Below are 25,159 nucleotides of genomic sequence, written 5' to 3' on the forward strand. Positions count from 1 at the left end.
GATGATAAATGCAGGCATCAGAATTCCCCAAGCAACAACATCTCTAATCTGTTTTGGCCTGGAGCGTTGAGATGCATGTCGAAGTGACTTTCTCACTTAAAGCACAAACAACGAGACGTTTTCCAAAATGTGTGGGACCTGGAGTCCTGGAATGAGTCCCTGAAGTTCAATCCCCTTTCTCATGGGGTAGATAACGCTTAGTTACAAGGATTGGTGTTTGAAGGCTACCCCAACAAATGTACTCCTTCAAGAATGTGCTTATACGGAAACAGATGCTACGTGTTTGGATTGTGTTTTCTTTTGGTATAATGCTAACCACTGTGACGGTAACGTTGGTCTCTTTGAATGCTCATGTACCACGAGTGAACAAGTGAATGTTCAATATGACAGGGTAGATAGAGGCCAGGGAATTGCACTGAGCCTTTGAAACATCAATTAATTGATCAATATAATTTTGCCAAGCAAGAACTGTAATATCATATTTCCATCTCTGACTGTGCTGCAGAAGTAGTCATCATCATTCTGAAACAGTGACTCATTTTGGAAATGAATGCTTTATGAAATCACTTTTAAAGCCTCTGTGAAATAGAGATTTTACCAGGGCACATGCTAATCCTCAGCACCACAGAGCAGTGCAGCATGAAGCTTGATATGATAAGGCAATCTTGCACGCTGATTGGGTTTGGGAGGTTATAGAGCTCCAGACGTCGGAGTTTCAAACAGCAGATGTTTTGCTGTAATACAGGAAGGGGAGTGTCCTGGAAGATGACATGATAGTGGCGCTTCATAAAAAACGCATGACATGACAGACGGTGTGTATCCGTTTCACTTGAGCATCCCACAGTCGAGATGAAGTCAAATTTTATACAGATCTGGAACGACGCTGCCACAGCTGAAGGAGGCTTTCAGGGTTTCATATTCATGTGTAATTACTAATCACTACAACGTTTCCAACGTGGATTTGGCATCCAATCTCCGGGGATGACACGCGTAGCCGGGAACAGTTTTTACCAGAGGGGGACACTGTTCCTTTAAGAGGATTAGTGTACTGTCAATCAGTCATGTCATGTTACACTAATGTTTGGCAATAGCTCCTCGTGAGGGCCAGAATACACCTCCTCACTCTGCAGCATCAAAATAAATGTTTATTTCCTCCAGCAGAGATAAATGATTTGCGATGCTTCCCTTATCATCCAGAGCACTTAATCAGCCCTTTTCCTGCTGTAACCTTTGCCTCGATCGGGCTCACAAATGCGTATTGTCAGAAAAAAAACACAAAAAACCAGTCCTGTAAGTCATATAGTGAGGAAACACAGTTCCACTGTTTTTACCCTGTAGCAGCAGATTATCTGCACTCAACCATGGTCTGAAATCAGTTAAGTGATTTTCTACAGTTCTAAAATAAGCACCAACTTTCTTTGATCACGGAATTAGATACGCTAATAGCTGCGCATAAATGTGACACAGCTCGACAGTTTTTACGATTTAATGGCAAACGTAATCTATGGCACCTTCCAATTTGTTTGCTTTATAGGTTTACGGACACCAAGGGAATAGAGTAGGAATGCACAGGCGAGGAGGAACGGCTGCTGGGTCAGGAGAAGCGGGTTACTTACAGCGGCTCTTAAATCAGACATACAGGCACACAGAGCCAGCCCATTAGCATTAGAGAGAGGGACAGTGATTGAAATGCTCCTCATACCCCTTCCTCATCTGCTCAAACCGCCTGGAGTTCTCCCCCTTATCAGCTCGCATGAAAAATAAATCTGACTTTCAGGTCACAATCCAGTCGATTCCGAGTCAATCCGCCATAATTGGTTGGCGTCACACGGCGGCAGAGCTGAAATCTATCGGGCAGCAATGCTGGTGGAGGCCTAATTGGTGTCAGCTCAGGTTGCAGCACTACTGCTGCAATACAGCTGTGCTCTGCTGGCCCCTCTGGTGGACCACGTCTAATACCTTCAACCGTTCAACCCGTGTCTTTGCATCCTTCTCCCAAAGAGAGAATGTGAGGATTTCAGGTGTTTGGAAATGAAACACAATGACTCTTTATGTCTCTTCAAGGTTTGTGTCTGTAATCAGGAGTAAAAGTTAGCATTTAGCCAAATCCCAAATGCACAACGTTGTTGACTGACATACTAACTAGCATTACTGATAGAACAGATTTTTACGATTGTGTGTTGTAGGTGTTGGGGGTGACATCTTTGAAACACACAAATGCAACGATCAATGAATGCATGGCCAGGTTATAAAATCTAAAATTGAAATATTAAAACTAGTAGTAGCCTCCTGACTAAAATAGATTCTGTATTTACTGCAACTGCACTGCAAACTGTTATTTTAAAAAGACAACAACAACAACAGATGATGGAAATATGAATTTCCCATCACTAGTGTAAGGACAAAAATGATAACAGAATAAGCCACACCCCTTGACTGTACGTCGTCAACAACGCTCGTTCTGACCGGTTAGCTGTGAGTCTGTGGACTGGACGTCGTCAACAACGCTCTGACTGAGACTAGATTGAGATTGAGATTGAGATTAAATAAAACTAGAATTGACAGAAGAAAGTTCATTTGTAGTTCTAAATATCATATTTAGGTTGTTTCACTTTATGTCTATTCCATGACGTTATTCATCTCTACTACATTGTCCATTACAACTACATGCACATACACACATTATGCAAATTAGGTGACGCGTCATTTAGCGACTTTTAGGACAGCCAGTAGCTACTTTGGCAACACAGACAATATGCTAACCATTGTTTATGAAAGTAACATTAGTTTCATTGATGTGGTTAGCATAGCTACACAACTTTACAGTAAATTTCACAGAGGTTTTCTATAACATATATGGTTTAAAGACTATGAATCTGTACATCTTTAACACAGACTGAACTTTTGTTTATTTATTTACCCCTGTGATATTGCTATGTTTAGTTTCAGTAAGAAAGTAATCTGAATACTTTTTCCATCACTGCATTATTATCATCAGTATGAAAGCAATCTTCCAATTTGATATCAAATTAAATGAAACACAGGGACTGAAGGATTTTTCTTTGTTTTGTTCTTACCGTCAAGCTGTTGTTGTTCATCAGTTATTTGTTGTTTTTCCATTACTCATTCATGTCACATTAAATCAAGAATATGACTCAAAGACTCTGCACTGTCAGAGTGATTCATACTGTAAATTGTGAACTCAGCATGAGGTGACAAGGTGTCAGCTGCTTACGAGAACATTAACATGACAGCAGTAATTACAGAAAAATAGAAATCATTGCATTCTTTTTTGAAATGGCCATCATTGAAACTGTGAGTCACCTTTGCATTTTCTAAACAGGCAAAAGAAAAATGAAAAATAGTTTATTTTTTCTAACACCAATGAGGAGTAGAGTGAAACTGCAAAGTATGTATTATTGTCCATCATTTATGCAAATTGCAAATGTATTTAGTTTCATGTTTGTTGCTGCAGTGACTGTGGTTTAGATCTCCACGTTACAAGGGTTCTTACACCTGGAAAAGAAAAACACTCCCATTCACAGTCTGTCATGAAGTCATGGCACAGCTGCCAGATTTTTTATTTTTCTATTTCACTAACTGCAGATTGATTTTGAATGTAAGCAGAGATGAGTCAAAAACAGAATCATTCTGTTGCCTGATACCAGCTCTCATGGACACTGGTGTCACTCATTTGTCATATTTTATTGTCTACACTTCTTTTATATTAGAACATAATTATTTAAATTGTTTATTTGGCTTTATCATTTTCAATATAAAATCCACACTGAAAAAAATCAGCCTTGTTTTGGGGAAATTGTTATTTTTTTGCCTAAAAAGAAAATCAAGCAAATTTTGCATGAGAAAAAAACACATCGACAAGACATCGAGTCCATTCTCTCTCCCGTTTTTAAAGAGGAATTTAAATGAATCTATTCTATTGTGAATCTTCCTCTGCTTATATCCTGAAACAATAGTCTCTGCAGCTCCATTGAACCTGATGAGAATTGTCAAATAATTGACAGCAGTTATGATTTTTAATATCATCCCATCTCTGCTGCTCTGCAGCTACACAAGTGACTCCTGTGTACTGTCTCCACGTGCCCTTTGACCTCTGCTCTCAGTAGGAGAGAGTAATTAAAGGCTGATTTCTCCTGCACTCTCTCTGCAGGATTAAATATTTCATCGCCTCCCAACCAAACACTAAACAGGCGGACTCAGAGGAATTGGGACACACCCACTGTAGTAGCAAACAGGGATTTACCAATGAGCCTGCAGACACCATATGATAAACTATAGGGTTAAAGTGCATATGCTGAGCACATACAGGCACATTTAATCATCCAGTACCAACCGCGGGGAACAATTGATCATCTCCAGAGCCGTTTGTTCTGCTGCGACACAGTTTAAGAGTGCAGCCAATACGCAGCGCAGATATTTTACACCAGGATTTTCTTTCGACTTCTTGTTCCGATAATTTGGTCTTAGCTCGAATGTTCAGGTTTGTCCGAGCTCTAAATCCTGCCAAGCCTTTTTACTGTCATTAGATGTTTATATAATTGTTTCACAGTGACTGCAATGCTAACTTCGACTTGTCTAAGATACACTGCAAAAAAACCCAAAGACAAATATTTTTTAAATATTTTCATTTTTTTCCTTTTGAGGAAAATGATCTGCCAATGAGGTAAACATGTTGCTTGGCCAGAATTCAAACTAGTATATCCACCTTCAGACTGTAACGTGCAGGGAAACGCTGGCCAAAAACTAGACACAACAGGCTGTAACTAAAAAAACTATCACAGCAAAGAAATGTTGTCACTGAGGAAATGTGTTCTCAGAATTAATCTTCCTTGACTTTAAGAGTTTACACCTTTCTTCTCTCTGCTCACACAAATTGTACTTCTATATTTAAGAGAGAAGAGCAGCATCTTCTCCGTGAGATGTGCAATTGTTCTTGCACTATTAATAAGAAGAAAAAAAACAGTTCAAACCAATTTCAGGTTGTTATTGGCAATTAAAGCTTACATTAAACTGAAATATCTTATTCAGACAAAGTTAGGTTTTTCTTAAGTGCAAAACTTGCTCGCCAAAATTATTATTCTTTCTTTTTGAAAAGCAATTTTCCATATTTTACTTTTTTGAAAATGATTTTTTGCAATGTGCAGTCATAAAAAGAGCAGTGTGCTAATTTCCTGAACACGTTGTGCATACGTTTTTGGAAATCATAGGATCCAAGTTGATCGGTTTCATGTCTTTGCAAATAAAGCGTACCAGTTTGTCCGTAATAGCATTCTGACGAGCAGCTGTGAACCCCGCGATGTGGAGGGAGACTTTTTAAGTCCTGCTCGGGCTTAAAAAGAGATCATCTCTGTGAGTGTCAGCCATTTCTGAATGAACGTGAGATTGTTGTGATTCAGAAAACTTTATTGTTCTGTGAGCAAAGCATTTTGTTTCTCACACGGAAAGAGGGCGGGGCTTCCGTCACCACGTCCCAACACGTGTATTAAAAAAAACAGTAATTACAGTATTCGATTATCATTGAATTATATTCGACTCCCGAAATTGGTTCCAACAGCCCTAATGTTTACTCATGTGATTGTAAGAGGTCCAGATTCTGAAGCAGTCCTGATCTTGCAAGGCCGGTTTTCCACTAGCAGCCAGTAGGGGCAGTAGAGACGGCCCCCGATCTCCCCACAACAAGACATTTAACCATCACAATGACGGCAAAGCTGTTAATATAGCGTACAAATCCTGCATAGTTCTGCTTTAACTTATAAGGAGAAAAAAAGAACGTAACTGTCTATTGTGATTGTGTTTATTCACGATTTAAATAATGATAACCAGCAGCATTGCAACTGATTCATCTTTATTTCTTTCATGGCAAAAACATTAGTAACACAGTTGTAGCAATCACGGCGGCGTTATTCTCCGTGGCAGCTGTAAACAGACTCTTTGTCACTCTGCGACGCAGTAGATTTAACAGGTGGATACGAGATGCATACTAACACCAGCGTCTATAAGACAAGTCAGTCTCTCCTCTGCAGCTCAGAGACAGAGTCATCTCTGTCAGAGGCACACACAGGGCTGCACACTCGCCATGGAGAGGAAATGGAAAGAGCCGTTAACCTTTTCAGTTGATGAGTAATGAAAAAGTACATAACATCAGGCCCCTGTCCTCTGTCTCTGTCTCTGCCTCTGTCTCTGCCTCTGCCTCTGTCTCCTCTGTCTCTATCCTCTGTCTCTGTCCTCTGTCTCTGTCTCTGCCTCTGCCTCTGTCTCTGTCTCCTCTGTCTCTGTCTCTGCCTCTGTCTCTGCCTCTGCCTCTGCCTCTGTCTCTGCCTCTGCCTCTGTCTCTGTCTCTGCCTCTGCCTCTGCCTCTGCCTCTGTCTCTGCCTCTGTCTCTGCCTCTGCCTCTGCCTCTGTCTCTGCCTGCCTCTGCCTCTGTCTCTGTCTGTCTCTGCCTCTGCCTGCTCTGTCTCTGCCTCTGCCTCTGTCTCTCTCTGTCCTCTGCCTCTACCTCTGCCTCTGCCTCTGTCCTCTCTGCCTCTGCCTCTGCCTCTGCCTGTCTCTGTCTCTGCCTCTGCCTCTGCTCTGCCTCTGCCCCTGTCCTCTGTCTCTGCCTCTGTCTCTGCCTCTGTCTCTGTCTCTGCCTCTGTCTCTGTCTCTCTCTGCCTCTGTCTCTGTCTCTGTCTCTGCCTCTGTCTCTGCCTCTGTCTGTCCTGTTCAATCTGATTGAAAAAAAATATATAACAATAATTTCATTTTCATTGGCAGTGACCAGGATGGACAGGATTAGAAATGAGCATATTCAAGGAAATAATGTAAGAGATTCAAGGTTGAGATAGTTTGGTCACATGCAGAGGAGAGAGAGTGATTCTATTGAGCAGGAGGAAACGAGCCAGTCGACTGCTCCTCTCAGTCTGACTCTGTCTGACTCGTCTGGACTCTGATAAGGTGCATCATCACCTGCATAACATTCCAATGTAGGAGCAAAGCACGGGTGTGGAAGCCTCCACTGATGCAGTCTGGTAATGGAGAGTCATTTAAGTGGATGTTTGTTTGAGGTAAATACTAAAAAAACAATATTATGGAACATGTAAACTTTTCAAATTCAACAGTAATTTAAAAGACATGAAAAGTTATGATAAATGTATCCTAGCAACACACATGAAGCACATGATCATGTGAATAACTGTTATGCTGTATTTTCAATAACGTCATCATTTACATGAGAATACATAAGCATTGATCATTTACATGAGGAAACATAAGCATTGATCATTTACATGAGAAAACATAAGCATTGATCATTTACATGAGAAAACATAAGCATTGATCATTTACATGAGAAAACATAAGCATTGATCATTTACATGAGGAAACATAAGCATTGATCATTTACATGAGAAAACATAAGCATTGATCATTTACATGAGGAAACATAAGCATTGATCATTACTTCAGAAACTCACAGAAATCCCGCCACAATGAACAGTTAGCCTGCTTGTGCTAACTAAGAAAACACACACACACATACACACACTTCCTCCAACTCATGTAGCCATCAGCTGTTAGCTTGCTTACCACACTCACCTAATGCTAACTGGGACACACACACACACACATATAACACAAGCAAACACACTTCCCTTTTAGTTAGCCAACGTTAGCTCATGCTGCGCGGGAGAAGAAACATGTTTGAAATCATGGATCGATGACGGCTTCTCCGTCCTTGAGCTTGAGTCTTTTAAGAAAACATTTAGCAGCTGATGAAGCGCCTCGTGTTGGTTTTTACAGCGTCCGACACAAACTACAAGAGCATTACATTACATTACATGTCATTACATTACATGTCATTACATTACATGTCATTACATGTCATTAGACTCTGGAGCAAACAGACACCTTTGAGATCCACAACATGAAAGCCTGTGCTCTCAGCAGTGGCTGAGGATTCATACACGAGGAAATGACATGGACAAAAGCAATTTGAGTTTCCATTTGACATTGAAGAGGACACACGGGGCAACGTGGAAACAGATGATCCACTGTGGCGACCCCGAAAGGAAGAAACCAGGAGAACATTTCAGATTGAAAAGTTGTGTTTGAGATGAACACTACATTATTCTGAATATCGCTCAAAATATATTTCCTACCAATCATTTTGATTTACACTACTAATCATTGAATAGAGTTATCATGAAAGTTTTGTGATATTTTTGGGAAAAGGTTTCACCCGCTTACTCTCTTGTCATCACTCTTCAAGTCCAAACATAACGATATTTCACATCATAAATTCTAGCCTCAGGCTTGCAGCTTGTTTTCCAACTTGTATACACCAACAGAAATCAGAGAGAGATGTTTTCATCAGAGAACATGCACATGATAATGAGTCTAAAGAAAAAATCCATCTCAAGCCATGTAGTAGTCTGAGATTTGGAGCTTTGCCTTTTACGTGTGCCTTTTAATAAAAGTGTGAAATGGCAAAATGGGAGCAGTTGGCAGCATTGTTGTACGAGTTCCTCTTTGGCTCGCTGGCGTGTGTTAACTCTGCTTTGGTCCTGTGTTTGCAGTGCGTACCAGGTGGTGGTGGAGGAGGAACGTCCACGCAGAGCAAGAGGCACTGCCGAAATCCTGCGCTGCTATCCAGTTCCTATTCACTTCCAGAACGCCACGCTGCTGAACTCCCAGTACTACTTCACTGCTCAGTTCCCAGCTGCTGGCATCCACTCTCCTCAGCCCTTCACCGTGGGAGACAACAAGACCTACAATGGTTATTGGAACGCACCTCTGCTGCCTCAGAAGAGCTACAGCATCTACTACCAAGCTGTGAGCACAGCCAACGGGGTGGGTGTTGTCAACTTCTTAGTTCATTCAAATGATGTGAGTTGTTCTGTCTATGTTTGCTTTTGTCTGTGTATCTGAAATGCATGAGACTGTAGTGTGGTCAGGAGGGGGCGGGGTCAAGGGAAGAAAAAACCAAAAAAATATCGTCACCACGAGGATCAGGAATACATGGAAACTGAAACAAATAACATTCAGGTGTAAGACATCGGGGCAGACGATCAAAAAGAAAGACAGGACAGGAAGTAAAAGGTAACAAGGTACACACAAGGAAATACTACAAAATAAAACAAGTAACTGAAAACCAGACACTAAAAAAGGTCCAAACAGAATGTTGGTGCCTGGAATAATCCAGTCATGACTGGATGTGTAAAAAAGTTGCACCTTAAAGTGTGAGTATCATATTTAACAAGAGCGTTTGGCTCACGGACAGATTTATTGACATGGTTTCTGAGAGAGTAGAAAACTTTGTCTTCTTCTGCTGCTGCTGCTGCTGCTGCTGCAAATGCAAACCACAGCACGACTGCTTATGACCTGCGATGAACGTGTCAGTCCTCTGGTGGATCACAGCAACAGCACGGTCACACTTGGAATGCAGAGCCCTGCACAGCGACGTGCTCCTTTTCTCCTCCATGTTCTCCATGTGCCAGACGAACCTTTGATCAACTGCACTTAAGCAAGGCAGTGGTCCCAGCAGCAGACAACAACAACAGGGGTCACCAGTCGCACAGGTCACAGCCGCTGTCGTCGAGTGGCTCTTGGCGAGGGCCCCTCCCTCCACAGAGCGGCAGCAGACAGTGGCAACTTCAAGAACCCCCGCAGACTGTTGCCTTGAATGAGAATCACCGTTAACTGGCTCGTTGAGAAGCACCGGCTTGTGTTTGACGAGGAAACTTTCCAGCATGTGAACGGCGAGTGCTGTGAACTGGTTTATAACTGGTCTCTTGTTGATGCATAAAACATAAAACTATGAAAGACATTTTTCACATTATTCTCTATTCATTGCTTACAGTGGCCTCATTAAACCATCACTGTCACAGAACTGCAGACATTAATTATTGTCTAATGATGGTGGAGTGATTTGTTTGAGCCTTTTAAACAAAATGACCCTTCAGAAAATGTAAGAGTCAAGTTTTTCTCAAAGTTCTTTCCACCAGTTTATTAAAATAGAAAATCTCAAAGTACGTATTTAATGGTGTTTTTGAAAAGGAATGCACTCGGATGCTTCTACATTTATTCACCTCCTGTCTTCTCCGCATCAGTGCCGTCCCTCTCGTGCGTCCTCACACGTGTCTCATTGGACAGCTTGGTCGGGTGGAACGCGGGGACACAGCTCTCATGTCTATTGTGTTGTATCGCTCATCGCCTCCCTGTTCCTGCCCATGTCCTTGCTCCTGTTTACTAGACCATTGTTGACAAGAAAGTTTTCTGGCAACAGTAAGACAAGTGTTTGTTTTTTCTTAGATTTTCTTGGTTTCTCATGTTGTCAGAGGCTGAAACTTCATTACATATTCAGAAAGACTTCCCGACGTTTCATTTCGGAGCGCTGCGTGCAGGGTTCAGCGGTGCTTGTCACACAGCTCCGCTTTCTCCACAGTGGCTGACCACCTTGAGCTGCAGGCTGCCGACAGATCGCTGCTGGCTGACAAATCAGCAGCTCAGCACCACTAATCTGTGCTATGGGCTCCTCTTGCCTTACTGCGTTTTGTGTCACAGTCATTGAGCTCAACAGATGATAGGCGGACGGTGTGGAACTGGCCGAGCTGTTTGTTGTAACCACGGCTTTTTAGAAAGGTGTTGTTCCTGTTGTCATATTTGTACGTGTGGTTTTAATACGTTATATCTGATCTCTCTCTCTCTTTCTCTCCCTCCCTCTATTATTTGCTCTCCCCTTCTCCCCAATTTCCTTTTTGCGCAGGAAACCAAAATCGATTGTGTACGAGTCGCTACCAAAGGTAAAACAATGGATCAGACGTGGGAATGAGTTTGTCTCCCATTGCTTGTGATTTCTGAAAACTAACTAAATGAACATGCAACTGCAGCAATGACATCAGCAATAATGTTAACAACAATAAGAAATAGTAAGAACACAAAGACAGAGAGCGCAGCTATCCACCACCACCTGAGATTTCTACTTTCTGGGTGTGTTTATAACATTATATTATTATTATTACCATCCAAATTCATCCTGATCACTGAGAGATACTCGTCTGAACTTGTTAAATGGGAGCGAGCCATGTTAAATTGAAACTGCCGTAATCCGTAATCTGGATGAAATTCAATCCTGCATATACATAACAGAAACGGAGATATTTCACATTTGGTCTATTATGACATAGGGATTTGTTGAAAATGTGGCAGATTTTCTTATGACGTCATCAATGAGTAGATTCTTACCAAAAATAAAAACTAACTAACTAACTAACTAACTAACTAAAAAGTGAATGGAAACATACTTCAAAAAAAAATCAGACGCCAAAAACGGTAAGAAGTTGCTAAAAGAAGGACTCACTTACAAATGAACCCACAAGCATGAAAACATAATAATAATAATCCATTTTATAGCATTTTAGTGCTAAAAGACACTTTACATGAACAAGAAACCAAATACATGTTTGAGTGAGAGTCACTGACAGTGACATCATTAAATAACAATAACAACAGATTTAGTTTCATTGTGCAGTCTGATGCTCCTGTGAAGAACATGTGTTTGTCAGCGTGTGTGTGTGTGTGTGTTCACCGTGGTCTGCAGGTACTTAGCCATGCTGCCTCTACATCCTGCTCCACTCATTAGGAATGATGAAGTCCATCGTCACACTCGGCTCCGAGCTGTGGAAACCCAACAGCCCAACAGTCTCATATCACTGTGGAGTTTGCACAGAGATGCAGATATCCTCATCATCTGCACGGCTCAACAGGCTGAAATCAAATAGCATAAACTTGAAGTAGCAGTTTATCAGCTGAGAGGAGACATTTTTCTGCGTCTGCACTGGTGTCAAGCTGTGGCCGTCTCACTCTCGTGAACATGATACCAAATTAGTGATGCCTCCAGGGAATTTCTTCCAATTTGGCACAATATATATATATATATATATAATAACCTTTTCAGCATTATAGCCAGACTTCAGCAGCTTGTCTGGGCTCAGGATAAACATCCATCCCCTGACCAATCACAGGGCAGTTACATGGTTCACTGTTCCAACATCAGCCAACAGCTCATCATGCTGTAAAACAACGTAGAAAAAAAGGGGTTCAAACCAAGAGCCTCAACCCTGAAACATTATTGGTTCATTATTTAATATCTTTTCTTTAGAGACTACAAAAACTGTGTCTTTCACGTGTCCAACATACATAAAAACTGTCACTAAAAGACATTTAGGACAGTTCCTAAACACACACAGTTGTGTAAAATCATAAGAAAGGTGTAAAACCAGCAGAACAATACATGCAATGATATATAACAATAAAAAATAGTAAGAACACAATCACATTCTTCTTGTAAACACATCTTATTTACAGTTGGTAATAAGCAGATGATATTGCAGTGCAGCCATCAGGTAATACTGTGCTAACTCTAATTACTACAGTGTACTATCAGTGTATAATTAACATACATAACATAACATAAACACATGTTATTAGTAAGCTATTACATAGTAATTACAATAGAAATGTGATGATATTGCGATACTATCACCATTGTGTCAAACTGATTAGATGTTGGTGGTCAAAGGTCCTCAATTATTTACACGATATAATAAATTATATCGTGAATTATTATATAATAAATGTATTATTCATGAGTTTGAAATGTTTCGTTGTTTGTGACTAAATGTAAAATACTGTCTAATACTTCCTCAGTGTTGCATGACAATTTGAAGTGGTGGTGTGGAAATTCAGTTTGCTCTCTGTCTCTCTCTCTCTGTCTGTCTCTCTCTCTGTCTGTCTCTCTCTCTGTCTGTCTCTCCCTCTGTCTGTCTCTCCCTCCGTCTGTCTCTCCCTCTGTCTCTCTCTCCCTCCCCTCTGTCTGTCTCTCTCTCTGTCTGTCTGTCTCTCCTCCCTCTGTCTGTCTCTCCGTCCCTCTGTCTCCTCTCTCTCTCCGTCCCTCTGTCTCTCTCTCTCCGTCCTTCTGCCTGTCTCTCTCTCCCTCTTTTTACTGCTTGCCTTTGCTGGATCCACTGACTTTACTCAGCCGCCATACTTGTGACTCAGCTCACGACCCCGTACATCCGCATCGTCCCAGCAGCCGGTGACAACCCACTAACAGGTCAGACCCTGAACCTCGTTCTCTGACCACAACCTGGTTCTAGCCTGTACATGTCTATTGTTGCAGTGAAACACTACGTGTGTGTGTGTGTGTGTGTGTGTGTGTGTGAATCAGCGTGCACGTTTAGGTGTTTAGATTAGTTCACTACTTCCTGTTGTGATGCAGCTCACGATCGCTGGCTTTCGTCAGTTCAGTCGCTAAATACTCAAGACTCCATATTGAGATTGTAGACATATCCTTGTTAAATGTATGAATTTCTGTGTTGTTCCAGGTACTACTGCATCTCTATTGTATCTCTACTGCATCTCTGCTGCATCTCTACTGTATCTCTACTGCATCTCTACTGCATCTCTACTGTATCTCTACTGTATCTCTGCTGTATCTCTATTGTATCTCTACTGCATCTCTACTGTATCTCTACTGTATCTCTACTGTATCTCTACTGGTGCCTACACCTCTACTGCATCTCTACTGCATCTCTACTGTAGCTCTGTATCTCTGCACTCCTACTCCTGTATCTCTACTGTACCTCTGTGCATCTCTACTGTATCTGTGCCTCTGCTACTCTACTGTATCTCCATCTCTACTGCATCTCTACTGTATCTCTGCTGTATCTCTGTATTATCTCTACTGCATCTCTACTGCATCTCTATTGTATCTCTACTGTATCTCTACTATGTATCTCTATTGTATCTCTGCTGTATCTCCTACTGTATCTCTGCTGTATCTCTGGCTGCATCTCTCTACTGTGTCTCTACTGTATCTCTGCTGTATCTCTATTGTATCTCTACTGCATCTCTATTGTATCTCTACTGTATCTCTATGCATCTCTACTGCATCTCTACTGCATCTCTGCATCTCCTACTGCTGCATCTCTGCTGTATCTCTACTGCATCTCTACTGCATCTCTACTGCATCTCTACTGTATCTCTGCTGTATCTCTATTGTATCTCTATCTCTATTGCTCTACTGTATCTCTGTGCATCTGCTGTGTATCTCTGTACATCTCTGCATCTCATCTCTACTGTATCTCTACTGTATCATCTCTGCATCTGCATCTCTGCTGTATCTCTACTGCATCTCTACTGCATCTCTACTGCATCTCTACTGTGCTCTACTGCATCTCTACTGTATCTCTACTGTACCTCTGCTGCATCTCTACTGTATCTCTACTGTATCTCTACTGCATCTCTACTGCATCTCTGCTGCATCTCTACTGTATCTCTAATGGAAAAGAAAACAAACCGACATAAAGTCGAGCCGTGCGGTAACTGTGCAGTGAGAAAGCGCGTTAGATTAAGACTGGCTTAATTTTAGTCAGACTAACTTGTTTACATGACATTCAGAAAACCAAATTATTGTCTTAGTCTGAATAAATAAGACAATAAGACTTTTAACATGCATGTAAACACACTGATTGTCTCTTCTCAGTAGTACTGGACATGAGAGGCAGGTTTGAGGTGCCATTGACATTTCATGTGTCAGTGTTAATCCCCTTTTCATGAATATTTCTCATTATTTCTGGGAGATTAAGTGTTGCTTGCTGCATTTGTAACAACTGTAAGAACACCAAAGGAAACTCAGCATGAAGATGTGTGAGATTCACAGGAAAGCAGCATCTATCAGTTCAAATCTCAGTTTCTAATTATTGTGTTAATCTTAACTTTATTTCAGCACAAAAATTCTCCTCCACTTTTTGTTGCTCACGTAGAGATTTGAAACAGAGAGTAATCATGTAACACACTGAAAAACTCGAACATGTCTGTTTCTGTCGTAGTACATTTGGCAGAATGTTCCCTCACTACAGTATCACTGTGACATTTACACAACGGAAGACGGCTGAGAGGTGAAAGAGCAGAGGAGCTGTTCAGTGTCACCGTGGTGCTGAAATCATCGCTGACTCTGACAAAAAGGCATTTTTTAAATAAATAGACAAACAATCGTACAGTAATGTGAAGTTTATGGAGCATGATGAGATCGAAGCAGCGCCACAGAAATCTTAGACAATCTGCATAAACCACATCAGATGATGCTTTTACTGCATGATTATTTTTGACATACACACAGAATCAACTCACCAACAACACTGGACAACAAATGATGATGCACTTGAAAAGTAACACGTCACCACTGACACAATGGTGTGAGGTTTATTTCAGCTATGATGTCCTGCTGTGTTTTCTGTCGTCCACACGCATTTACATCAGTCCACATCAAGATCCGACCGCTATCCGATCACAGTCATCCCTCCTCTTACATCAACAACAAGAAGCCGCGCACACACACACACACACACAGGGTCACACATTTCCAGCAGCTCGATATTGAAGACATTTTCCACTGTGAAGTGTTTGTCTTTACGGAAATTTTGATTGACAGGAGCCCCGGTTTTCTCACTCCCTTCACCCATGCATTACTATTGAGGGTTAGCACAATCACCATAGCGCATGATCAATTATAAATCCCAGAATCGCCTCTCCCCGAGGGCGCGGTGTGGCTGCAGCTGCTGCATCGCCTATAGTGACGTGATTGGTGCTCACCTTACATCTATTTCATAGCTACGAAATACTAGTTTGTGTGCACACATTTCTATTTAATGACTATTTCATGGCCATAAAATAGGCCCCCCCATGTCATGCCTGCGGTTCCCTTCCCTAGAATTCTACCCTTTCAGTGGGTCCATTTGTCTTCCACAGAATTGTAAAAATACTTAATTACTTAATTGTATCTAAAGTAAAACTATCTAAAGATTTGCTCCTGGGTCACATGTGCATTTGTCGACAACATTCTACGACTTTTACTAAGATGTTTTTAAAAAGCTTCCACCCCCAGCGACAAGCATTTGTAGCCTGTTAGGTGCTCATCATCACTGGGTGTGTCAGTGTGAAGCAGTATATTCAGACCACATTAACTCAGTGCACACTCCTAAAAATCCTCCACCACTCTGCCGTAAAAACTGATGTCTAAACAAAGGAATGGCTGCAGATAACAAACCACCGCACCAAGAACAATATGTCACAAGTAGCAGCCTGGCATTGGATGCTTTATTTTTTTTGATAGCAGGAGAAAATGCCAACGCTGAGGAGTGAAAGAGGCTCGCTCGGAAAACAGATTTGGCTGACATAACAATTTATCATTCTAAATTTACCCCTGGCGACAAGAAATAATGGTGTTGTTCAGGTGGACAGTTGTGATTCCAGCGTCGCTGTCATCCTCAAAGTGCTTCTTATCACTTTCCAGGAAGCAGATGCTGTTAAAACAAGCTGCTTCCCTCTCTCTTTGTGTCTGCCGTCATTGGCTATCTCCTCCTGAGTTGATATTTAATGTTTGGCTTATTTCAGGCTTTTTTTTCTAAATCTTATTGGGTATTATCTTTGTTGTCCTGCATTCTACATTTTTCCACAGTCATGCAACTGTTTGCAACAAACATGATTAAGTAAAGGTAAAGATGGCGCACACTTATCGCTCCCAGTGCAGCTTGATTTAGAGTCCTCATTTCTACTCAGGGACAAAAGGTGGACAACAGGGAGTGGCTTACTTTAAGAATAAACGTGACTCTGAGCCAATAAATGTGCACTGATACCCCGGTCTACAGAATACCACTGAATATCAGTGTATTGATTCATCAACGTCTGGCCCCTTACAGAGCCTAATCAATGATACTGTGTGCCATTGAATTCATGTACGACAATAGAAAATAGTCTTTCGATTTCACATTGAACTGAATTCCACTTGATTTGTTTGATTTCATTTCAGGAGCAGCCACTCACAAACCGGATGCTGTTGAGCCAGAAAAACAAACTGACCACACAGTGAAGATTGCAGGGGTCATTGCTGGCATCCTCCTCTTCGTCATCATCTTCTTAGGGGTCGTTCTCCTCATGAAGAAAAGGTACGTTCATACTAATGCTGATTTGTGTACTGTGCAAAAGTCTTAGGTCATCAGATGCTTTGTTTTACCAACGCTGTATCATTTCTCCACATGATCGCAAACATAACAACCGCTCACATTCACTCCAGTGGTCAGTGTAGAGTGTTTGTGTGCCACAGAGGTACAACTGTGCTAGCCGTAATGCTAGCACCGGATTCAAATAAATGGGTAGTTAACAGGCTTTTGCAGTGTTTGTTAATGAGCTGACTATTTGAATCAGCTGTGTTGGAAACATCTCAAACATGCAGGTCAGTGGCTCCCGAGGACCAGGATTGAGAATCCCTGATGGTTCCAGTCACTTGATTGTTATCTTAAAGCAAACACACCAAACAGGATGACGACAAAGTGAGCCAGAGTGAATGTTAGCTCAACATCGATGTGAGACTATGACCAAACGTAAGAGTAGCCTTTTTAAGATTTTCCCACTCCTGTGGACCATTTCCAGGTTTACCATGTGGACCATGCTTAAGTCCCATCATTCCAATCTAAATGCCACTAATCACATAATTTGACAGACATAAAACACAACAAAGCTGCTGATGCCCTGAGACTTTTGCACAGTACTGTAGTTCCCACAAATAAGTCGTTTCTGTTCCTCCCTCAAACAGTCGTATTGTCAGCGTCGTGGTAAATAATTAATTTGATTATGTTGATACGCCCCATTAAGGCTGTTTACAGCCATGAGATACAGTGTGCCATGAAAAATTAATCCCCTTTTTTCCGCCACACGCTCAAACAAATGTACAGCACTTCAATGGCACTGGACTTTTTTGAGGCCTGTGGTATGGAGTGAAGCGTGGAGGAGATAAGAAAGAAAATATGATGAAAGGCTTAAAAGGAAAGAGGATGGCCTCGTAGCTGAAGGCATAAGTTTACATTAGCACTGGACGCCACACTGGAGAGAGCTTCTGTACATTTCTCAGCAGTCACAGGAGCTGAAGCTCAACAAACATCAACCCTTTTCTTGTTCCCACCAGCGTTTACAGTTTCTGCAAAGCTTTTATTGGCAGATTCAAGTTTATTCTTGAATGTCATGTTAACAGTGCTTTTATACATCTGGATTGTTGGTCTTGATTCAAAGGGTAAAGGTCAGTGCAGAAGTAAATGTGGTGGAGTGTCGGGGTTGTGTACTAATAAAATCCTTATATCACATGTTGATTTTTGACTGTTATATGAGATCCTTCATTTTCTACAGATTATTGCTGGTGTAGCACAGTGATCAGTGGATGTGGTGTGAAAATCAGCACACAGTAATGGAATTGTTTTCAATTAGCCTTAATCAAAGCAGAGGTGGAGATGACTTCATTGATTGAATTGTGTGTCATTTACCGTCACCAACGGGGAATCAGAGTTGTGTTTAGACATTCCATCCACTCATTAGAGTTCGGCCTTGGAGGTCAGATATGGTAATTTCTTTATAGGTGGGTAACATTTACATATTCATAAACATGGGGTTTAGCCACAGCATGGTTTCTTCTGATTTACAGTCCTCACTGTGCTAATTAGCCTCATATCAGTTGAATTTCTAGAATCACTTTGTTTTGATAGTCCACACTCTACTAGTAATCAACAGGTATTCAGTTTCATGGGAACTCGAGGTGTCAAAAGAAAATGGATCCCTATCCTGGCCGTACAAATGCATGGCTATACAATATACAGAGCTATAACAGGCTATATTGTGAGGGAACTACAGTCTTTCATCCACTGACGTCTCACTGGGAGCAAGTGCCATCCACGGCCAGGCAGGGGCTGCCTGAGGGCCGCCTGAGGGCCGCAGGGGCCCCGCAGGGAGGGAAACCAAAAGTTATTGTGAGGGAACACCAAAGTTTTGTGAACTTCAGAAGATCCCTTTTTTTGTCGTTGTTGTTGTTGTTTTTTAAATAATAACTTTGCTTCAGTTTTGATTGATCGATCTGTGCCCTTACAACATATTAGAAAACAAAGGCTTCACTTTCATCCTTACAAGTGAGCCAAGGCAAGTCAAACCCTCACGTAACTTTTTCACTTTTACAAGTTTAGCTCAAATAAATGTAAAGATAAATTCTTGGATTTGATTGTGTTAATTCTGATTTCATGACGACAGCACACAGCGTTAGAGTAGATCCTCAGATTAACAGAAATCCGTTTTGAGTCAAGTTTTAATTGAGTAATTGAGGAATTAGAATCAAATCAAAGTGCGAGATTCTGAAAGATTTACATGTCAACAAATAATCAGGTGACACTGATGTCTTCTTCACTTTTCTTCCATGGTCCTGATACACATTTACAGACTAAAATTTGACTATAGGACGGCTGACAAGTGACAGACTAATCACAAGTAGAGAGTGCTGGCACCACCTACAGAGAAGTAGTTTCATGTCAGTTTAGTTAACAGACACTTTTCTATGGCAGTTAGTTAATTGTATGTCATCAGTTGAATAAGCGTCAACTGATGATCTGTTGAAACGATGTTGATTACTAACAGAGAGTCAACGATGGACTGTCAAAATAATGCGTCACTGAATTCCTCCACAACAAAAGCATGACATGACTCCAAGCGATCACCTCTGACCTCACACTCACTAGTTTTACCTCCACGTATGCCACCATATCTGATTTTGTTCATTTCGACTCTTTTTTCCAAAACATTAATATTTTTACTTTTTTCTTTCCTTTTCATTCCATCCCCTCCCCCCCCCTCACCCCCCTCACCTCCTCCTCCACTGCTTAAATCCTACCACCACCCCACTCGGCAGAAGAACCTATCACTCCTACACTTACTACCTGTAAGTAACCACTCTGTGTTCTGTTAGTGCCGCGCGTCTCACCCACACGCTGTTTTTTCCCCCCATGCATGCAAAGAGCCCTGTCAGGTCCTTGTCCAGCCCAGAGCCACTACAGAGACCCAGCTGTAAATATCTGCTGGGGGGGGGCAAACACAAAAACCTGCCACAGACCTTTTTGTGCAAGACTTTTAAAGTGTTTGTTAATCTGATCTAAATCATGAAACTCATCATGTGAAAGGGGGAAACAAATCAATGCGACTCGCACCAGTGATTTCACTTCTCTTGACTTTTTTTATAGTGTGCATCCATGCTTTACATGAACCTCAATGAGGTCGTTCAAATATTTTGTATACACTCACAAGAAATATCCACAATTCAGTCAATAACACTAGAGAATGAATTGGTTTTAGATGTTTGACTGAATGAAAGTAAATGGAAGCATGAGAATTACGTGCTGGTCTCACCAATATTGGCTCCATGTGCATGTGATCATTTATAGCTTCTATTTTCTCTCACTATGCCATCAAACATCTCAGCTCTCATCTTTTCCCCATGCATGTAGTATTATTATTATTGCACGTTCATCCCATTGATGGTGATGGTGGGGTTGCGTCTTTGACAAGATGCCACTGAACAAGCCGAGCTGATCACAGCTTTCTATTGGCACGCCTTCAACGTCAGGAAACAATAGCTACGCTTGATTCCCTCTTAATATAACAGATGATTGTACATCACACGTGTGAGCGGTAAAGAAGCTTATTCTGCAGCTCTGCCTTCGCCACCGTAGCTCACACCGCTCCCTCTGTACAGTCTTTGTGATGGATGCCAGTTAATCTGTCTTGAGTTTGGCTGTGATCAGAGGGGAGAAAGGAGGCTGCCTCGCATCAAAGAACATCTCAGAATACACCTGGAGATAATACTACTCTGAATACTGCTGGGTGTCACTCACAGTAGATCACAGCTGTCTCCAACGGAAAGCAAGATGACTTAGAGGAGTCGTGTCATCAAAGCTGCGAGTGCATGCACACGTTGGCCAAGTGAAGCAGGAAGAGATGTCAGTGAAACAATCCAAAATTCTGCTTTCTTCTTATTTTAATTACTGTGTGCTCACTCTGTGGTGTAATGCCACTGGATGCAGCTGTATGAAAACAGCCACAACAACAAAACGCAGAACTAGTCAAGGATTTGACAGCTAATTTCATATTGTGGGCGAGTCTCCTCTTCCATTAAGAGGACATTAAGTCAGCGTCGCCTGACGGATGCAAAAGGTATCCTTCTGTGTCTGAATGAGGCACGCTGGGTTTTCAATTGACTCCAGTTTGAACCCAAGCAGAGCAGTGGTAAAATCAGTGTATGAGCTTAGAGTTTAGGGCCAGGATAGGACTGAGCTTAGGGTTTAGGGCCAGGATAGGACTGAGCTTAGGGTTTAGGGCCAGGATAGGACTGAGCTTAGGGTTTAGGGCCAGGATAGGACTGGAGCAGGGGTTTAGGGTAGGACTGAGCTTAGGGTTTAGGGCCAGGATAGGGCTGAGCTTGGGGTTTAGGGCCAGGATAGGACTGAGCTTAGAGTTTAGGCCAGGATAGGACTGAGCTTAGAGTTTAGGACTTTAGGCCAGGATAGGTTGAGCTGAGCTTAGGTTTAGGGCCAGGATAGGGCTGAGCTTAGGGTTTAGGGCCAGGATAGGGCTGAGCTTAGGGTTTAGGGCCAGGATAGGGCTGAGCTTAGGGTTTAGGGCCAGGATAGGGCTGAGCTTAGGGTTAGCTTAAATATCCAGCCATGGCTTAGTGGATATTCACTGTTCACACTCTTATTTTAATATTATTGTCAGTGTTTCCATGACCAATAAAAAAAGCATTCATAATCTTTAACAATAGAGTATATATTGTCCTTAGTATCAGCTTGATGCTCACAGTGATGGAGCGACAGAGTGTGATGCTCTGCTGTAGAAACATTGCAGTGTGGCGGCCTCAATAAAGCATGACAGTCTGTATTTGTGTCTCAGGTGCAGCTGAGGTGCGTTTATCTGCCTGATTATCACCTTCAAGTAGAAAGACGTAATCTGAAAACTTCGTTATAACTGTCTGAACTTAGTTCTCAAGCACATCTGACTAATACATCGCACATATCCAAAGTTTATATTGTCAACTTAATTATAGACTGCATGCTGAAGGAGCTCTCTCTTTTCTGAAGTGATCATCAGGCACATCTGATGGCAGCCTTGATATTGCTACAACACCTCCATGATTGATGAGCCTCATTAATGTTTTCATGCATTCATCAAAGTCTTTTTTTAAAGACACGAGAACATCCCACACTCCCCAAAATATGCACTTCAGGTGTACTGCCAGAGGTGGCTGCAGGGGCCATGCATGCAACGCAACATCAGTCAGCTCGCTCATTAGAGATGCAGTTACATGTGTGATCAAATATGTGACCGTTCTTTTAATCACATGGTTGCACTGGCCGTTGCGCCTGCTGTTACTGGGGACGAGACATGGACCAACTGGCTCAGGGTGAGGCTTGCAATTGGCTCTTTATTCCCATGTGCATGGGATTCATCCATCAAGCAGCAGGCATGTTAAGTAGTTGTACTCTATTACGGTCGTCATAGTTCAGGTATGCAACATCAATTCCCTCTTTAAGTATTTTCTATGTTGTCTATGTACTGGAGATAATGTATGTTATGATTTGGCGCTATACAAATACAATTGAATTGAATTTATCATGAAATACATTTAACTAAGTGAATAAGCAAAAAAAGATGATGTTGTTGTACATGAATTAATTCAGTATTGAAAAAGGCATTATATAATTATCATATAGCTTTTAGACAGACAGACAGACGACTTTATTAATCCCTTTGGGAGGTTCCCTCGGGAAATAAAAGAAAAAAATGGAAATGCTGCCGTCTCTTACAGCGCAGAACACAACTGGACCCAATTTTATTATTTCTAAAAATGTATTATTTCAGCTGTTCTACCAAGAGACACTTGCTAAAGTATAGCATTAATTGTTTTCTTATATTAAACCTGCATTAAGCTCCCCCCAATATCTTGCACTGTAATTATATTTGCACTGTCATTTTGATAATCATGATTATTAGTGTGCATTTCATTAAAGAAAGAACTTTGCTTTGTATTTTTTTTGCGAGATTAAGATGATCATTTTGATTTGTGGACAATATTTCACCCTCACTCAACACAGTTGATGAAGATCAATGTTTAAAACAAACCTGTTATACACCAGGCAGTAAACGGGAGACGGAATACAAATTCAGCATCTTATATTATAAATATAATGGCTCCTTTAGCAGGATGAGAGAAGTTTGGAGTGAACAAAACAGAGCTAAGAGTAATGTTAAAACACACATATATACATATGTATATATATTAAATTTGGTCTATTTAAAATAAATGCATACTCAGTGTTTGTGGCAGCTGTGTTGTTGTTTCAGCTCGTAAAAGATAAATCCAATCCCTCCCAAAACTGTGGAGGAATGACATGTTCCATTCCATCTGACATCTGGTCACTTATATCATGTAAATCCCTTTAGGTATGAAGAGGGGATGCATTTTATTGAGTGGCCCCTCTGGGCAAACACAGCTTTACACGCCTGTCACCTTGCAGTTTTATATCAGTGAGAGAAAATGAGAAAAGCCTAACGCAAAAAAAGAAAGAAAAGAAAATCAGCCGTTCATTCACGTGTAATAGTCTCTGTTGGAAGTCATGCACGATATAATGAAGTCTGTCACAGTTATGGCGTAATATCGACAGTGACATTACGACAAGGAAAAAATGTGCTTTGTAGAATAATTTGTAAACTAATAAAAAAATACTTTAGTTAAGAAATGTGTTGGATGAAGAGATTCATAAAAGTCAAAACAACAATTTCAGAGGATTACAAAGTGGTACTTGTAGATTATTATAGTCTGAGATATTGCAAATGCCACTGTATTAAATTGCCAAATAAAATAAACACCATAAAAGGCTCCTCCACTTGTTTTATTTTTATAGTTAAGTAAATTCATGTTGCAAGTTTTAAGTCCTGATACAAAGACCAAAGCATTTGATGTTTCTCTCTTTTTTAGTTGTAGTAGTAGTCACTTCAATCATAGTGAAACACAGTGTTTCATTATTGTCAATCTGGTTTTATTTTTTCTCTATTCCATTTTTCTCTTTTTTTTATTTATTTATTTGTTTATTTCGGTCATGACATTTAGATCACTCATCACATCACAGTGCAGTTCACACAATATACATAACCGAAAGGGAATGCGGGAGAAGCAAAGCTTAACTAGTTAACTTTTAAAATGTTCTGAACTCTTATTTTATCAGACAAAAGTGTCTTAAAACGACCTGATACAAGTAAATGTATTTATGCAACACAACATTGTACTGTTTTATCAAGTTCTTTACGTCTGAAATACAGAGTTTGTCAGTAACAAAAACTGCTTTTAAGCATATTATGGTTTTTCTTCAACACACTGTACTTTAGATACTGGTGAGTTTGTCAGAGGATATGCTCATGTTCAGGCCACACCCCCTCCTTGTTTACTGATGAGTCTTTAATCTGTTGACGTGCTTGTAGCGTGCTCGTTTTTTATGAGTTCAGTTGAATTCAGGAGTCCGTAACTTTTTTGATGGCAGTTTTGTCTCAAATGGACGCTGAGGTTGTGAAGGGAAGCTGTGATTGTCCCACATGCATAAATGTCCCCTCTCTATTTCAGCTGACTACTTCCACAAGATTCCATCTGCATTTTCCACATTGTGGATATTTTAGGGCCCTAAATGTAAAACAAAGGGAAAGTGTACGTCCGGTTTTAACAATAAAGGGCAACATAAAGTGCGGCTTCTGACACACTTGCTTGCACTTTTTCTTACACTGTAAAAATACTTAAGTCTCAACTGACATACAATAAGTCAGACATTAAGAATCAGAAATACTTTATTAAGGGGAGCAAGAGATAAGGTGACTAATTATTATTTGATACATGTTTTGTTTTTCCTCCCACTCCAATCACATCCCCTGGTATATACACAGCATGTACCACCACAGGAAACTCATGTACCACTAGCAGTACATGTACCACCGTTTGAGATCCATGGGTCTAAGCAATGCGTGATTAAAGCACTATAGAGTTATCAGAGTTAAACTACTAGTAGAATCAGAATCAGAATCAGAATCAGAAGAGCTTTATTGCCAAGTATGATAGTACAACAATACAAAAAGAATCAAAAGTAAAGATACTGCCACATGTTGTTTAAGAAGGAATAATAGTGGTAATAATAAATCAGCAGAAAAGCATAATTTGACGCTGAGCATCAGAGGATCAGTTTACAGCAGTCAAGTT

The 25,159-nt window shown here is 41.0% G+C and overlaps 1 protein-coding gene across 5 annotated transcripts in view; it reads left to right on the forward strand.

The window, feature by feature from the left end:
* Positions 1 to 25,159, forward strand: part of LOC122772761 (receptor-type tyrosine-protein phosphatase mu-like) — a 117,420-nt gene that overhangs the window by 50,555 nt on the left and 41,706 nt on the right. For all 5 annotated transcript variants that reach the window (XM_044031027.1, XM_044031018.1, XM_044031035.1 and 2 more), the window contains exons 11-15: positions 8,574 to 8,847; positions 10,763 to 10,799; positions 13,037 to 13,111; positions 16,868 to 17,003; positions 19,778 to 19,807. In XM_044031027.1, coding sequence (XP_043886962.1) covers positions 8,574 to 8,847; positions 10,763 to 10,799; positions 13,037 to 13,111; positions 16,868 to 17,003; positions 19,778 to 19,807 — 552 coding nt within the window. The remainder of the gene's footprint in view (positions 1 to 8,573; positions 8,848 to 10,762; positions 10,800 to 13,036; positions 13,112 to 16,867; positions 17,004 to 19,777; positions 19,808 to 25,159) is intronic.

The sequence above is a fragment of the Solea senegalensis genome, linkage group LG1 (genome assembly GCF_019176455.1).
Source record: "Solea senegalensis isolate Sse05_10M linkage group LG1, IFAPA_SoseM_1, whole genome shotgun sequence".
NCBI classification, from domain to species: domain Eukaryota; kingdom Metazoa; phylum Chordata; class Actinopteri; order Pleuronectiformes; family Soleidae; genus Solea; species Solea senegalensis.